The following is an 18,366-nucleotide window of genomic DNA, read 5'->3' on the forward strand; positions in this document are numbered from 1 at the left end:
TTTACGCGCGTTGATCAGCGCGCGCCGGAAGTGGTCGTTCCACATCGCGATGCCGGGCGACAGTACTCGATCCGCAACACTTCGCGGAGATGAAAGACATCGCGGCGCTCGGCGATGGAACGGATGGGACATCGGCATATAGGACACTGAAATTACGCGGAACGCAAACGTTATGGCGTTGCGTAAACAGTGGCTAACTCGATGTAGGAAGGCACGTACGCGGTCGCTGACTTACAATCATGACGTACGACGGTGCGTGTTGCGTTTGAATCGCCGGCTATAAATCCCATAGAGATAGCCAATTGGGACGAAGGCACACAGATCTAGGACGATACAGATCTACGATGAGGGTGCCTGTGACCGTTAATATTACGTCAGGCCTAAAGTTGGGTTCGGAGAGAAACCCGGGTGGTCTGGTTTAAATTAATGCTGACGTGATCAGTGCCGAATAGATGGCTTCAGAAATATCTCAAATAAATTTGTCAAATAAATAATCTCAAAAACGTATGTGTATAATCCTAAGAATTGAGATGAAAGTTTTCGCGATGTTGGTTTTTTTATTTTGTATTTATAAATTTCTGTATTTCAACGTGACATAATTTAAAGATATGTAGTTGGATAATTTGTAATCAGAGAATTAAAAGCATCCCTTAGATTCTCTATTTATTATCAATGCATTCTCTGTTTATTTTTTAGCTGTATTAATAATTTAATTATATATATATATATATATATATGTATATACACGTCAAAATAAGAATATAGCTACATTGTGAATTATATGTCGTACTAGTGTCTGTGTCGCTTACGACATCGTGTTGTTGGTAGACTCACATTTTCTCCGACCGACGGTCGTATGATAACGAGCTATGCAAAAGCAAATTCATATATCGCATGAAACAATGGAAGTTCGTAGTATCTGTAGATCTGTTATGCATATAATGTGTGTGTGCGTTTACGCGTGTGTATGTAACAATGTGCAACGATTCACCGATAAATGCGTAGCTTCGTTGAGAAGCTATTGGTATGTCGATAGCCACGAGCCACGAGGTCCACGTAAGCTAACACGTATCTATGTGCGTACACGTGAAAGGATTTCTCAATGGAAAACAGCGGATCGGAAACGATGCTTTTATGAATCGAACGATTTCGCGACAAACTCGATTGTAGATTGAATAGTATATATCTTCGTGACATATCATTAATGTATAAAATTATTTTAAAAACTCTCTCTCTTTCTCTCTTTCTATATATGTACATATATAAATGGCTTTTATAATCTTTTAGAATAATCTTTATTTAATTATCTTTATATAGATTTGTGTGATAAAATTGTGAATTCTTAGAAATTAAATAATTAAAAATCTGTGAGATAGTATACCTAGCGTTTTTTAATATGAAGATATTTGGAAAATTTATAATTTTTAATAATTTCTTTGGTCAATTTTGCATCTGATATAATAATAAACGCATAATTTTTTCTAATTTTATAAATCTCTATACGGCACTGGAGTGAACCGAATAGTAGATATATCCACGTATAGATCTATATATGTTGCAATGGAAAATGCATGAAACACTCTTGACTCCGGATGTTCGCAAAAAATTGTTTGCTACAGCAAGGTGACTTGAGAGAAAAGATCTAGATTCGAAAGTTCTCATCGCATCGCTATCGCGTTGTGGAAGTTTATTCCGCTTATTCCGTTATTTATGTCCGCTATAATCTCGTCAACGTGGAAATACGTCTTCTGCCTCCACGCCCACCCAGGATTTCATTCCGTTACTATCTGACGAGTTTTCCTGCGCGCATATAGAAACATGTCCAAGAACGTCGTAGATTGTTACAGGGATATCGATGATTACTTGAGGATAATTGGTACTTTCTTCCGTATTAGAAAAACTGGAAGATTTATGATTAAGCGGTTTTGCAAGAAATTTCTCGAGTTAAGACATAATTATGTAATATAATTCAATTCACCATATCGCCGTTTTGAATTTTTATCTTACTGCCGTTGGTACTTACTGATCGTAGCGCATTTGAAAAAAGCAACACGGAGATAGTTAGTGTGTCATTAAAATGAAACAAAGTATCTTTTTTAAGAAAAACTTTTTTCGCACAGATTGTGTATAGTTAATAGGTAAGGAATGAATGTACATGATATATGACAACCGAGGCCGTATTCGTGGCCGATAATATTCTACGTACATACGTATGAGTAGATATCGCCAAGGTTGACATTAAATGCGCCGTTTGTTGCTACAATTATGCAACAGTCATGAAGTAAAATATACGTGATTCACTCAAGAATGAATTACCAACGTTAACCAACAGATCCTTTTTCCGTTCAAGATGTAGCTTCATTTAATTAATTGATGGATGAAATATTCGATAGTTTATTTTTATAATAAAACGCTTTAATGACAGATCAATTCTAAATTAGTAAGAAACCCGCGGATATTAAAATTAATGATTTTAAAATACCTTGTATATATTCTATAAATGGTGCATGGCATAACTTGAACGATCAAATCACTCTCCAACCGAGCGTTTCGAAAAAAATAAGGTGCAACCTAGTTTCTGAATCTACGCAGAGTGCATAAAGGAGGGAAGATCGAACAGCATAGATTTAATTAACGATAAGTCATTAAGAACGGCGCTGCGGCGACTTCTAATCGGGAATTAGAGATCTCACCGTCGGCATTTTCGCATCGTGGCTTCAATGAAACGTTGTATGACTTTGTTGTAACGACGATCGGAATTTTATCCCCGAGCCATTCGCAGTAAGTAATATCTCGGCACATGACTAGGTAACTTTACATCCGATTCTCGATCGCGCGCCGCGTCTAATTTGTTCGTGTTTGGTATTCCGCACGCTATCAGACACAGTCAAGAGTGCAAACTCACAGCTTTTAAAGCTATGTTATTTTTATTGATATTTGCAGCATAATGATGATAGTAATAATTAGGATAACATATTGAAATAATAAACGATTGGAATTCATAATCTGATGATAATTGATTTTATTCAGGTATCTACATACACGCTATCATGGAAATAACTCTCTTTATTTTTATTTTTATACATGAATTTCATAAATTTTACAAGATTTCAAATATAAATACAGACGCTAATATATCAATTCGCGTGAATTTACAACCGACTTTTACACAATGGTTTTGTTCAGTCTTGTATATGCCTGCATAAAATTTTACTAGGGAGCTTACTTGATGCTTACCACAAATCACGTGGTCATACAGAGAAGGCTTACGCTTAACATTGCTATAAAATACAAGCGAATGTCGCGCGTCGTGCACTTTTTACGAAAAAAAAACCGCAACAGCTCGCAAGAGCCGCTTTTTACTTTCGGTCAGCCCCCTCTTAGAATCCTACGTTTTATCTCCGCTAAACAAGGCGTTGTACATAAACCAGCGGTAATATTGTATTAAATTATTGAGGTCAACCACCCGACGCTAATGCTTTAAGCGACCGCGCCGCTCTATTCTGCCAAGATAAACAACGGAGAAAGTAGGCAAGAGGAAAGAGTTTGCGTAGATATAAGGGAGCTTTTTGCAGAGCCGACGTTAATAATTCTTCCGTTAACCGGTTGGATTAGTTCTGCAAAAGTCACTCTAATAATGAATGGCTTCAAATTCTACGAAGCAATGTCTTGCGGCAAATCAGAACTAAAATATGTACTAAAATATCATACGAGATAGATTGGCGATGCTTCCTATATATAGTATATTGGTGTTTCGTAACAAAATTGACAAAATCTCTGTCCATTATTTATCTTTTACTTACAAACAATTACATATAATAATTAAGCGCACGAATAAGGAAGTTCAGAGAACTATACTAAAGTAAATTAATAATTGATACAATTAGTTAAAAAGTTAAAATTAGCTAAAGAGTTATAAGACAAAGTTTAAAAATATTTCCGATCTTTTGTTAAATAAGGTTTCCATTGAAACTGAACGCACTATACAAACAGAGTTAAAAAGCGACGACGCAAAGTAACCCGCGATAACCCATCATTCACTGTCGGCGCTGGAACTCGACGATAGTCATAAACTGGATAACCAGAAGATAAGAGCGGTTCTTACATATCGCGGCGCCACGATTGTATTCATGACATAATTATACCGGAATTAGCGCGATGAAAACATGTCGGTCGAAGAATTAAACGAATATCGCGTGTTTGTGAGTTGCGTGACGCATCGCACGCGCGTGTGTGTCCATCCGAGAAACAGATATATAGTCAGGATTATAAACCATCCGGCATTCGTTTGCCCGTGCATTATCTATAATTAACCTCGGGTGCGTTCCAATTATCGCGCCGCTCGGTGATCAGCGGTAATTAAGTTCGTCCAAGTTCAAAACCCGTCGCGTATGCATAACGGCAAAAGATCGCGAAGCGGGGATTCATGTCCGCACACATGAGCGATGTACGCTTTATATGATATATGTTTTTCGCACTACTTCAGTTCTGTATAGACAAAACTTTGCCTGCTGCTTTCCACCGTTCTGTTTTTAATGAACAAAAATTAAAGCTATATGTAAATATATTCATAATGAAAATTTATTCCCTAAAATTTTATTAAAATAGGAAAATTGCACTATAATTTAAAATTGTTTAATCTTTAGTATGTTTGTCGACATTGTCGATCTCTCTCGTCATTCAAAAGAGCAAGCTTGAAATGTACGTGTTTAATTCTATATGTACCGCGTATATAGCTACTGAGAACAATGAAACGCTTGATTGGAGGATTACGTAAATTATCTGGTAGACATCTGCCCTTATGCCTCTTTGGAATGCCAACGAGGTATGAAGGCTTCTGGCATGAATGACTTGAAAGGTATTTTATCATTGACCCTAAATCCGCCAGGTGCGTGTCGAGATTACAAGTTGTTGCGCATGAGATACATCGTCTTTGCAACAAATTAATTATATTCTAAACATGAAAATTGAATCAGGAATAAGAATTGAATACCAAATAATAATTATACTGATGCTAATATTAAATACACAACGTACGTAGTATAATATTGAAATAGATAAAAAATCGAAAATTACATTTTAAACAAAAATTACTGTTTCAACTGACTAAAAATTTGAAAATTTTTTAAATTTATTTGCAGTATTGTCAAATTACTAAGCTTTGTTTCTGCAATATTTTTGATAATCTAGCTGCAGTCGAGTCTACGACAAATGTACATTACGAAACATCCACGCGTCTATAGTTGACCATAAAGATAAAGCATGCACAAACGGAAGATAACGAGCGATACGATTTCTTCTTTGATCTTCCGAAAATTTTTAGTCGGTAACAGCTGTTTTCTGGTCGGTCGAGCGATTTGTTAGGAACTTGCTGAACATTTTATGTCAAAACCGGAACAGAGTGCAGCGCTTATCGCTTTTTTAGTAGATGGGATCAGCGACAAGAGTGGAATCGTAATAAGCGTTTTTTTTCTCTTTATTATAACAGCGAAAAGTACTGCTTCAAGCAGTACTTTGTCGTAAAAGCTTCGATACCCTTTAACTAGGGGCAAAGAACAGATTTCCATCATTTTCCACCATATTATTGATATAAAAATAGATACGACGGGATTGTGTGTACAAAACAGAAAGTTGGATTATTCAATGCGCTTGCAAATATGTTATCGAATTTTTATTGTAAATTTTTTGTATTGTAAAGGGATTATAAATTTAAAGCTGAAATAATTGTATTTTTTCTTATTTGTCAAAGTGTATAATAACAAAAGTGTATAAAAGCACACAAAAAGGAAATACTTATTTCCTAAAAAAAGGTATTTGTGTCGCATAAATCTATATAAATAAAATAGAATGTCTGTATGTCTGTTCTTTATACACTCTTAAACTATTCGACCGAATTTTTACTAAAAATATATAAAATAGGGGTAGCATTTTCCGGGGAGTGTTATAGAGTGTATAGTTTTTTGTTACCAATCTTTTTGGGAACCGGTATCTGAAATTTTTCCAATTTTTCGGGAAATAATTTACCGAATTTTAAAGAATTGTATATAAAACAGGGGTAGAATTTCCCGGGGAGTGCTATAAACTGTATAGTTTTTCGTTACCGATCTTTTTGGGAACCGCGGTATCCAAAATTTTTCTAATTTTTCGGGAAATAATTTACCGAATCTTAAAGAATTGTGTATAAAACAGGGGTAGAATTCCTAGGGGTATGCATTAGGGCCTAGGGTATGCATTAGGCATTTTCCTTCTCCAACGAGAAACAATAAAAAAAGGCCGAATATATTAAAATTAGCGTAAATTAGACAACATATAATATATGTTGAAAATGAAGTAGTTTGAAGGAAAACGACTCCCGGGCGAAGCCCGGATAATCAGCTAGTGATATAATATAAGTATAAATGACATACAATATTTAACTATAAAGCTATAAGGTTTGAAAGAAGGACGAAATTAAAATATAGTAATTATACATATTTTGATGGCTCGTAAAATAATCGTAAAATACAATAAAAGAAAACACCACTCTATGTATGTTTGTTAATAGTTTAAGTCCACGTAGGCCCGCCGATTCTATGAATAAATTCCACAAGCACATTGGGAGCGTCATATAGTAATGAAGGAACCACAGAGAAAGATTTATACTTCGTTCTTTCTTCCACCCATGTGTGCGCGTGTCCATCTGCGTTGAAAATATAGGATTATGATGTTTCCGAGTAATAACACGCCCCGTACGGTCGACACGTGTGTCTTCGACCAGCGGTCGGCGTTCTTTCGCTTTTATGGCGTTTTCGACCGTGTGGCAATCAAAGGCGATGCTGACGCATACGGGGACGTACGCATGTGTGTCCACTGTGCGCCCGAATAAAATTTCGACAATATTTTACCAACGTATGTAACATTGTATTCCGCAATGGTATCACGACAAACGCGTTAAATTCATTCCGTGACATATTCCCGCTGATCCATTCCGAGAGCGACTTTGCTGACCCATTTTTATCGCGGCGCTATATATTTGCATAATAACGTATTCTATATTTAGTCTCCGAGTCACGAAAACAAATTCTAACAATACGACTGGCGCATAGCGCGACTCGTCGCCGTTGCTGCGGAAATCGTTGCGGATTATCTAAAGGATGATAAACGGCGTATGGATTACCAGCGATACTCTGATTTCCTTCGCCGGATTGAACCGTCTTATTATTATCCCCCCGTCCGGAATTTATGGTCCAATAAGATGGTTCTTGAAAAATATCCTTCCGCTTCGATGCAGATCATACAAGCCATTTTAAACCGAAGTCAGATATTGCTTTCCCTAGCACTTTACACGTGGTTGTCATATGTATAATAAGATTTATATATGTGTCTGCAGGATATATAAAGTACCTACTATATCTCTCTTTTTCTCTCTCTACTACTTATAGCACACGAAGAATTATGCTGCATTTAAAATAAAATGTCACATTCTTGAATATAAGCATATAAGTTTGACAAATTAAATATGAAATTTTTAAAATAATTCTAAGAATTTTTTTTTTTATTATTTTAATTTAAATCTGTTTGTTTCAAACACTTTACTTTATCTTTTGATATATATATTCGAAAAACTATCGGAATTTGTAAATTCTTTATTAAGGCTATGATTTTCGGCCACACGTACACCAAACAAAGAACGGACTGAAATTACCATATGTTCTGAGAAAAGGACATGTGCCGAAGCCTCACAAAAGAACGGCGAGATTCCTCGAGTGGCCCATATCTCATTCAGTCGTATAGGGCTGCAAAAACCGCGCACGACCGTGCCTGACAAATGGCAAACACACGCGTATATATCGGATTTGTTTTCTCTCGTATGAGAGAAAAGTATTAGCTGAGATAATAGAAATAAGAGAGTTAAAAGTTTATCTCGCATTTGAGTGACACTGAATGGTTGATTTGCGTAAATTGATAATAAAAGGGTTTGTAAATTAATTATCTTTGCTAATTCAATATGATTTTTTATAAGAAATTATTAAAGATATGAAGAATATGAATTTATTAGAACTTTACGGTTAAGCGATAACATGATGCGTTATTATGTTATCATACCATTTATCACATTTAATAGTAACTTGCTTTGCATTTCATTCACCTTGAATATATTAATATATCTTGTAACGGAAATAATTAATTTCTCGGTCTAGAAACGAGTGTCTATCTTTATTAAGTTTAATTCGAACTATACAAAATATCTTTTATATAAGAATAAACCGTTGAAATAACTGAAATTTCTGATACTAAATTTTATTATATTTGATAGATTATATTTTTATCTAAAAATCTCTTATACATTGCACATACATTATTTCTAATATATAGATAAGTGGTAGGGATTCCGCATACGAGAAAGTTACGATTATCTCGCTGAGCATCGCGTGTGAGGAAATGCTCGGGCTTTTGCTAAAAACCCGGAAGAACGTTCTTGTACGAGGAGATGTAATGTAATCTATCCTCCCGCAGCGTTTTCAGCCGAGCTTCGCGGTAGCTCGAGCGCGATCATCGGCGCACGTGTACCTCAATTCACGGACATCTTGGGCGATCCTGTGCGAAATTTTCTGCGCAAAGAAACCGGTTGGCACGCCGCGAGAGATAGAGTCGCGGCTGTTCGTCATGCCGCATTTTACCGCGCCGCGCCGCGCCGGCTGAATCGCCACTATATGTCCGGCGCACGTGCAATATAATCTCTCGCCGTGCGGTGTGCCAAGTACAGCAAGGCCGCATTATCAGCCACGCAATCTGGATGCATCGCGAAAATACTTCTCGTCTATCCCAAGCGGTATCTCCAAGTTCATTGTCAATAGCCCGGCGCGGCCGCTGCGCGTGACGCGCGGATTGCATCTCGAAAATCGTGATCCTCGAGGGACCGAGCTGAAATGCATTGTAACAATAAAGTACTACGTTTCGTTGCGCGCAAACTTCTATTTCGCATCCCATTAAATAAATGGGTATAATCGTAGTGAGATGAAATGAAATTCATATAGTTTATTCTCGCAAGAGAAACTTCAAGAAATTCATTTTAATTTAATTTTTCCGGTTTAACATTAACTTTTCTTAAGTTTCTAAAAAGGTGAGCTGAGAACTAATGTCCTTTTGCTTTGGTTTTTTCAAGTCACTCTTAAAAATTAAATAATAAAGTTTCATTAAACTGACTATTGCTTGATCGTGCAATACCGCGTGTAATGAATAAAGGATTAACATTTCAAAATCGTACGCGAAGTCAACGTAGAAGATGAATTATGGTAAAGCAAATTAATCGTATCTGAGGAATATCACCCACAGAGCAGAATTCCTTTGTGCTGACTTTAACAGCCATCACCCTCGTCAACGTCCGACAAACCTTCTGTCGGGTGACCGAAACTCGTAACGCGAAATTCGCCTTGAAACTCAATACCCGGACTTAAAATGTTGAACAACGTGAGGCCCTAAATGGGAAATTTATTGGCGCGTGATCGCGCGGGTCTAACGCACATCGTCCCGCGTGAACTCACGCACGCTCTCGGGCGTCCGATGAATAACGAATATCGTTTTTCGAATGCGCGTTCTGTTCCATTTCCATGCCGGATTTACCGGCCGAAGGGATTACCAATCACGCGGCCGTGCCCACTCCTTTCTTAATCTTCGTTCCACGACCTTCGTTCTCGTCCCCTCGGTCCTTCGCCCGCCGCGGTTTCGATGTCATCGAGGATTCGGCCACGGTGAAATTGCGATGGCAGTTCGAAGCTATTGAGGTGGCAAACTTATCGACCAGTGGCGTAACTATAGCATATATTAAAAGAAATGTGACTTTGTGCAAGAACCTTATTATAGGCATTAGCAAAACGCTATACAATTGAATATTCTTACGATTTTAGAAAATTAAATGTCAAGATGAATTAAACATTTCGAACCATTAAAAAAATAGTAGAATTAGAAAGTAGACATTCAACTCATTCAAAAGATATTAATTTTTTCTCAAGTTCTGCATATTTTAATCCTTATTGGAAATTATCGTAGCAAGGTGCGATGACTGGTACGAGAGATATGGATCATATTATCTCTTTCTTTATCTCTTGGATATCTAGAGATTTATTTATCCTTTCGTTACATCTCCGCTTCTCTACTCCCATTGTTATGCCGTCCGAATCTTTATTCTCGATTCTTTCCTCTTCTTTTCTTCCATTGTTCTTTTTTTTATTACGCGAGCAACATCGCGTCCGGAATGCCAATGGTCGTACAGCGACTTTGTGAGTTATCGTTCCGCTCAAAGGCAGAGTTACGATCGGGAATGTGTTATCGGCATTGAACGACACGCGCTACAAAAATGATGTAAAAACAAAAAGATGACGCGCCGCCGCGCGCCGTGACCATACAAATCGACAAATTATAATATTCTAGGACCTAGGAATACCAGTTTCAACTAACGGTTTTAATCTGAAGCATGCATAAGTTATGTTTAACAAGTTTCCAACTGTGGAATATCAAAAAATCAAAATCGATGGTTAATTAAGTAGAGAGACCACGGAATTGATATCTTGTCTAATAAACGGGAATATAAAATGTAAAATATATTAATTAATTAATTAATTACCGAGGGTTGGGTGAGAATTACAAGCGCGTGCATGATATATCCGCGAGTTTCCTCTTATTGTCCCAACGATCGACTGCCCATCATCACGCGCCACTGCAGAGCGCGCGGCGCCACACCTCGTGAAGCTTCACAGGACACGAGCGCGCCATCAGATATAAAATCGCCACGCTCCGCGAGCACGGATCCCGGATTCTTTTCTGCCCATCTCGCCGCACGCTCCCGCAATTTGTTAAGCCGTGAATGCTCGCGATACAGTCGTCGCGCTCACCTTGAAAGTTATTTCCTTCGTCCGCGGCGATTACAAGAAGTATCATTTTATATAATTTCAGATGGCAATCTTCATTTTCTCGCAATCTGGGATTAATTCTGTTCTTGATATAATTAACGACTTTAATTTGAAATTGTATTATAATATGAAATATTAGTACGTATTTTATTTGTAGATATATGTAAGGAATATATATATTAAGTAAAGATATATAATCTATAAATATGTGTATAAGGCATCGCATAACGAAAAACGAAAATGTATAGGAACAGTTTAGATGGTATCCCCTATAGCAAGTTTAAGATTGAAGCAGAGCGTTTTGCTCGCTCTGGCAGATCCGCCTCATTCCCCAACTTCTTCTTCATCCTCATATGCCGTCGTTATCCATTACACGCGCCGCTTCCGTAGTAACGCGATCGCGGAGATGCGTTATTCAAGGAGCTAAGCTCCAACGAAGACACGGTCGCGCGATTACGTGCCAATGGCGATACAAGGCGTTTGCTGTGCACGAGCCGCCATGCGAGCGGAGATCTTGTCGTTGCAAGCGTTAGCCTCGTTTCATGAGTCCCGATCGCTTGTTCATTTTTTTTTCTAGCTGCCGCTTCCTCGCCGACACGAGAGTCGGCCACCTCGGCGAACCGTTTGTCAGCGCGATCAGTCGCGCCGCGACGGCCGAACAAGTATGATCAGATGGCGATCGCTTAGACCAATGCGAATTGTCGTCGTGGTTGATTAATAGCGCGTGCCTGGTGCTTGTTCTGCGTGTAGCGCGTGTATTATTCTGCCTTCTCATTGCAACTTAAAATGAAGAGATTCCTTTCGCCACGTTTTAGTATCAATGCATGTATTACTTTCCGGTAGAAATATGTTTACCTTCAACGTAAAACAAACCTCATAAAAGAGATAAAGTTATAGTTATATATATTTCAGTGAGAGAAAAGTTGGAGAATGTCTAGGGTTATCCGCCGCTCTAATAATAGTCCGCGTCAGTATATCTCGTGCATATCGCCCACCCACCATCAGACCATTCGACATGAGGATAAAATCATCGGGGAAGTAGAAGGCTCTGAATCTCTGAACGGGGTAGGGAGAGATCGAGGGGAAGGACGCCGCGAGTTCTCGTCTTTTCTTCGCGGTTAATGCAAGTCGAAGTATTCCGAGTCGCGAGCGCGAACACGACCCGACAAAGCCGGGCTCTGTTCGAGCTCTCGTTCGCCTCTCGTCGTTTCTTCCTCTTCGTTTTCTTTCGAATGAACTCTCGCGTTGCTCGAGGCCTATGCGCGATATCGCGACAGAGAAAGCGCACTTGACGCCACTTGAATCGCTTGCCCGAGCTTTGAACCCGTGCTCTACGTGAGCAGCCGACTTTCCGCATAAGCTCCGTAAGATCAGAGACGCAAAATCTGTAAATAGATTCTAGATTGAGGTTCTGGTTTCACTGAACTAAAAAAAATAAAAAACTGCGGAACTTTGATCTCGAACTTTTTACACAGAGAACCGCGAGTTGTAAGAGAACAAATGATCGTTATAATAAGAAGCGAATTAATTAAAATAAATATATATTTAGAATTTTATTTATGCCTTTTTTTATATGAAACAAGTTATACATATTAATTAATATATAATGAATTTATCAAAAGATTATATCTTTGAGAGTGTTGACTTAATAAATCAACGTATTTACCGCAGTGCACGCAGTTGATTGTTGCAAGAAATTATTGCTTTTTCAGCAAATTATTGCTTTTAGAATTTGTCGTTATAATTTAATCTCGTATTTAATATTACTTTTTAAATATAACATTACATCAATTACATGTTTTGAATTTATTTGACTATTTTTCCTATTTTCTATCTTACTGACATTTCTACTTTTTGATTTATTTTCTAACTAGTTAATTTCATCATTTATCATATATTATTGCGAAAAAATACTATAGAATAAATCTATAAAATTTTCTATATACTTATAATAATTCAATTAAGTAATACGAGAAATGTTATCCATTTGATCGTATTACGCTATTACGTATGGAAATGGCACTGTTGACTACAATTTATTTAGATTGTAATAGGTCTCTGAATTTATTGAAATAACAGGTGCTTATAGTACCGCAGAACTATTTGGCTCGTTTCGAGCTCATTAAAACGGACTGGCCCCGTCGTATGCATTTATCACGAATTGCACTAGACCGCACAATGTTATATAGATATTACGCCCATTGAACATGCGCAATGCTGAAATTACACGTTACATGATATATCGCACGATCCATTGAATCTATTATGAAATGTATAGTTATCCACAATCTACTCGCGGCAAAGTGCATTCGTGATGTGATCTTAAATCAGCTCGCTCGTTAAACAAAATCTTGCCCTACTGTTTCATCTACGTACATTTCATTCGTATGTGTATCGCACAAGCAAACTTGTCTTAATCATTATAGAATGAAAAATGCACGTGCGAATTTAAGTTGCATGGATAATTCGTTTAGACATACGAGTTTCATTAAACAAAGTAAAGCTACTTGCTTAATTAAATCACGAACAAAATAATCCAGGAAAAGCAAATATCTGACTAAACTGATTATAAAACTTTAGTTGTTATAGAAATGTCAGTCAACTTTATAAGCTTTTGTTTTATTTAAATTTTACCATAAAAGTGTAAGGTAAATTAGCTATAAATTTAATAAATTAATATATAACATAGAAAAATAAATATTAAAAATGTAATTTTTAATTATATTTAAGAAATAAATAAAGTTATATTTAAGTTAATAAAGTTTTTTAAGGATAAGACAATGATGAAGGGAAAAAGGAAAAAAGGACACTCGATGGAAGATGAAATTTTCTTTAAGGGATTTTAAAAGCTGTAGAAGTCGTAGAGTTTTAGAAGACGGGCAAAGTCATGATGTTTATAAGATCCCATCAATTTCTTTCAATTTGCAAAGATTAAAGATCAATTAGATTCTGTTTGAGCAATGACGGTGCTTCATTTTAATGAAGTCAGAGGTCCTGGGATATTAATGAATCTGGCAATTAGTTAGCAAGATCTTTTCATAATCATTACTAAATTTAACAGCAGTGCATATTATTACATCTACTCTACGTCATTACTTTTTTTTATATTTTTGTATGATATTGCCGGAAAGCACCGTATATCCTGTAATTAATTAACGAATTAGATGTGTTATTATTAAGGAAGTTAATTAAATTACTATTGGAAGACTGCTGCTGTTGATCGATGCCTGCCGGGAGATCGATCATTGGGTTTTAAATAGCCGTTTTATCTCGACTCGCACACTTCGATCGGATTGCGGAATGTTTTCTGCGCAATAGTCACAAACAATTGATAATTAATACAACCATGATTATTGCTTTTCTAATACGTACTCGCCGAATAATGCGTTTGACTTTCGAGAACTGATGAAATTGAATTCGTTGAAACCGATGAGAGAAAGGTGACGTGGGAACTATTTGCAAAATTATAAAATTTACATTTAAAAATAATGTTATAGATCTTCTCGAGTCTTTGACAAATTCTTACGAGCAATAATTATAGATTATTTTATATTTTTACTTGTGTTTTTTAAATATACTAATATAATAAATATTATAATAAATATGTTAAATTAAATATAATAGAAAATAATATGAGTCGCAAATAAAAATATTATGTATTAATAAATTTATGTTTGAAACAGATGTATATACGATTTCCAAAGAATTTATTCCGAAGTGTACGTAACATTTATTCACATTGTACAAATCACTTTTATGCCGAAAAGTATACGTGCATGCAATATCACAATTTATCATTATATAGAGAATAAATTAGCTAGAGAGTAAATTCATAAACACTTTAGATGAAAGTTTACTGTCACTTCGGCGAATAATGATACAAAGGAGAAGCGCACGTTTTTATTGATAAAAAGAATAAGCACGTGATGTTATTTACGATGACAATGAGTGAAGAAAGTATCGCGACGTGTCGCGTATAATGTCCAGTAAAAAGATCCTTCTTCCGAGACCGCGCGTGAGGTCCATATGATATTATAATAATTCATAGCGTGTGTGTTTCTTTTCACGATGCTAATAATGTGATGGTTACGAAATATTGCATCTCTCTCGGTAATAGCTCAGTGCTTCGTAATTCATGTCGATACATATCCGTTACCGATCTCTCTCCTCTCTCTCAAAGTTGATAAAAAATTCGTTGTATGCAATAAAATTAACACAGCAACGGGAAGTGATACGAATTTCATTCAAGGATCTGTTTCGAGCAACGCGTTTTGCTCGCGTCTCAATTACGTGACTCGTTAAAAAACGTTTTATTATACTGCGTTGCAAGTGCGATGATTAAACTCGCTGAATATCCGCGTGAGAGAAAACGCGCGTGTGCGTAGGTAAGTGCACGCATTCGCGAGTCTTTCGCGGACCATAACGAAGCTGCGCTCGTACATTGCGATGTATTCTGTCCTATATATAGTTTGAAATATCTTCTCTTTCACTTTTTTTTGTGAAATATGAATTCTTCTAAAGAATAATTGCGAATCCATTATGGAGCCTTCCTTAAAGCATTATGTATTTTAAATCCGTATCTATACAGTAGAATGCCTTTACTTTAAGAGAATCTATTTCTACGTAGATTTCCGAACTATCTGCATGTACGCAATTGTTCATCCGTGCTTCACGGAGCGCGACTCGCCAGCATACCGGTAACTCGGTATTCAAATTCGCTTTTTTCTCCGCGGGGATTCGCTCGAACGTGGGTGAAAAGACGAGGTATTTCTCGAGGAAGGGAAGACCACGTGCATCGCGTGTCCGTAATCGGCGGCCGCGCTTCTTCGCGGAAGATGCCGGTGCGCCTCCAAGCGCTTATTTGCGCATAACTTCGCGAACTAAGTCTCCCCTGATAGAGTGCTGCGCACCGGCATAAGTACTGTTAACAGGTTGACTGTCGTACCGGAGTCATAGAGGCGAGCGTTCCCGCGCGGCAGCGTATCCGGGGATAAACGCGATCCTAATGAATGGCTGTTCTGTTTTCTCAATTTATGCACCGGCCGTCCGCTCGAGAGCCTTACTCCCATCTGCGGCCGCAGAAAAGCCACACATGAGAATGATTATAATTGCCGCGAAGCGCGCACGGTCGAGAGATTCTCGGAGCAGTGATTAAGTGGAGCTGATCCTTGATTTGTTATGTGATTAATCGTATACGAGCTTGTTGCGAGGCGGTAGTATTGCAAACGCGCGCTGACGTTTTATTCTACGAAAAGTTCGTTATGTCAGATATATTGTTATTGTTCCACAAATTCTGATTCATTTAGATCCTTTTGATGTTAAAGACCTTTTTATCTGTTTTCTTGTGTCAAGTGTGACACTGATGTTAATCCAGAATTGATATTATAAATTTTTTTTCATATATAAAATAGGATATTAAATAACAACTGGCTAATAAAATTATTTATTTTCAATAAATATTTAATTTGATATATTAAAATATTATAAATATTTGAATATTATAAAAGCTACGTTATATAGATAAATTCATATTTAACGGTTCATCACGATATGTCCATCAGGACTTGAGTAAAGATTTGAAGTCTGCGACCTCATTTTAAGCACGAGGCGTTTCTTCCTCGATTACTTTGAACAGACTCCTCATTTATAATGCTGTTTTAACGAGGTTAATCGCTCAGAAGGTTCTCGCGACTAATTAATCGGTGCCGAGGAAAAAGTCGGTCGCAAAAAGCACGAAATGGCGTCGAAGTCGATGATGCTTCCTTTCTTGATCACCCGAAACGATCATCGCAATAATTGGAGCCTCCTCTTGCCGTGTTGTTTCAGAGCGACTTCGAACCCCAGTGTCACGTGTTCCGCACCAAGCAATTGCGCAAACCTCGACCATGTCATTTATGCCACCAGGCGGTGATCAAGCAAGCTTCCTGCTGCAGAGGTAAGTCGATAACATCATTCCCTTCGGGGCAATGAAATGGGTAACAGCTGGCTCTCTCGTCGGTAGTACTTTCGAATCAATCGTTGATACGGAAGCTCCGAAGAGTGCCGGTTTTAAAGCAAGCCCGCTGCGGGGATGAAACTCGACATTTTTCTTTTTATTATTATTATTAGCGTTATTACTGGTATTACGTTTCATTGCCCTGAATCTATAGATTACATGAGATGATTATTACGATTAATGCAGAGATGCACCCTCGATCGTGCACTCTCGTTTGCGTATGCGCGTGAAAGCTGGGTCGGACTGATCATGGGCATTCGTATCTATATTAGTGAGCAATTAGCGTGATTGTAAGTTAACGTGCCGCGTGGATCGAAGAAGCGATTATAATGCTTTATTAGAATAATGATGATTTTAATAACTTGCAACGTGTGCTAATGAGCAAACGAAACTTTGTTCAAAATTACTTACCGTCTAATTAAAGTTTATTTATATAAATCCATAATCATCATGTTGTACCTATTTGAATTTTGTTTTATTTCAGTGTGCAAGTACATCTGCCACAAGTCATGCGAGGACAAGGTACGTGATTTTATTTATGGGTATTCTTTTCAATAGGGTATTCTTGTCCGTTTGTGTTCGGGGCTTCTCCCGGTGTATGACAAATACGCGCGAGCGTTCCGCAAACGCAAACGCGGCGATTAGTCTGTCGTGAATATGTCACTTCTCCTAAGCGCGACATTCGTAATCAAGACGCTCCTTCTTGGAAGGTTTATGACAGACTGGAGCAAAGAGCACACACTTCCACGTACACGAAGATCCCCCCCTCTTCCACTCAGCCGCGCTCTTCCGCGTACTTCTTGGTACTTAAACAAACCCTTCGGGAGATGCGCTGAGCCGAGGTTTAACTTGATAGCGATTACGTGCATCTGTTTTCAATTTCTGTCACGCGTGAACAAGAAAAACATTTGTAGGAATGTTGATTTTAGTTTACAAAAATTTGCATATATAATTTTTTTCACTTCGGCGTTATATAGCGACTCACAAAAAGATGATGTAACTACGTAATTTTATTTATATTTATTTAAATATATCTGCAAAAAAATGTAAGATAATAAGTAGGCTATAACAAGCATCGAGAGATTTTATATCTCTGTTAATGTCGCATAATTTCGCGGTCGTTATTACCTTACTTTTCTCGCAGTAATAATCACCCTTCTCACGGCCTAGGGGTCGATGGCGCGATAACAAAATAACGCGGATTAATGAGTGGCTTCCACCGTTCTCCACCCATGGCGCACGTTAAATCTCCGCCGCGCGCTTTAATCCAAAACGCACGCCGATATCTTAACTGATGAGAGATTCTCGGTTCTCCGAACGGTTCTTCGCTCTGATGTCTCGATGCGACCGGGCGGGCGTGTGTGCACGCCGGTTCCATGCGATGCGTATGTATTGGCGCGTGTGCATGTGCGCTTCTTACGTGAAATGCTGTGTGGGTTCAGTCACCGCGCGGGCAGGGCACGAGCCTTACTTACCTTACCT

At 37.7% G+C, this 18,366-nt stretch overlaps 1 protein-coding gene across 1 annotated transcript in view; it reads left to right on the forward strand.

Annotated features, from left to right (window-relative positions):
* Positions 1 to 17,492, forward strand: part of By (focal adhesion protein tensin) — an 80,137-nt gene extending 62,645 nt beyond the window's left edge. The window contains exons 2-3 of the mRNA XM_077415698.1: positions 16,716 to 16,824; positions 17,369 to 17,492. Of these exons, the coding sequence (XP_077271824.1) occupies positions 16,716 to 16,824; positions 17,369 to 17,442 (183 nt within the window). The 3' untranslated portion in view covers positions 17,443 to 17,492. The remainder of the gene's footprint in view (positions 1 to 16,715; positions 16,825 to 17,368) is intronic.
* Positions 17,493 to 18,366: the final 874 nt, after the last annotated feature.

Source organism: Temnothorax americanus, unplaced genomic scaffold, assembly GCF_048541705.1.
Source record: "Temnothorax americanus isolate GAGA-0224 unplaced genomic scaffold, ASM4854170v1 Scaffold4, whole genome shotgun sequence".
NCBI classification, from domain to species: Eukaryota; Metazoa; Arthropoda; class Insecta; order Hymenoptera; family Formicidae; genus Temnothorax; species Temnothorax americanus.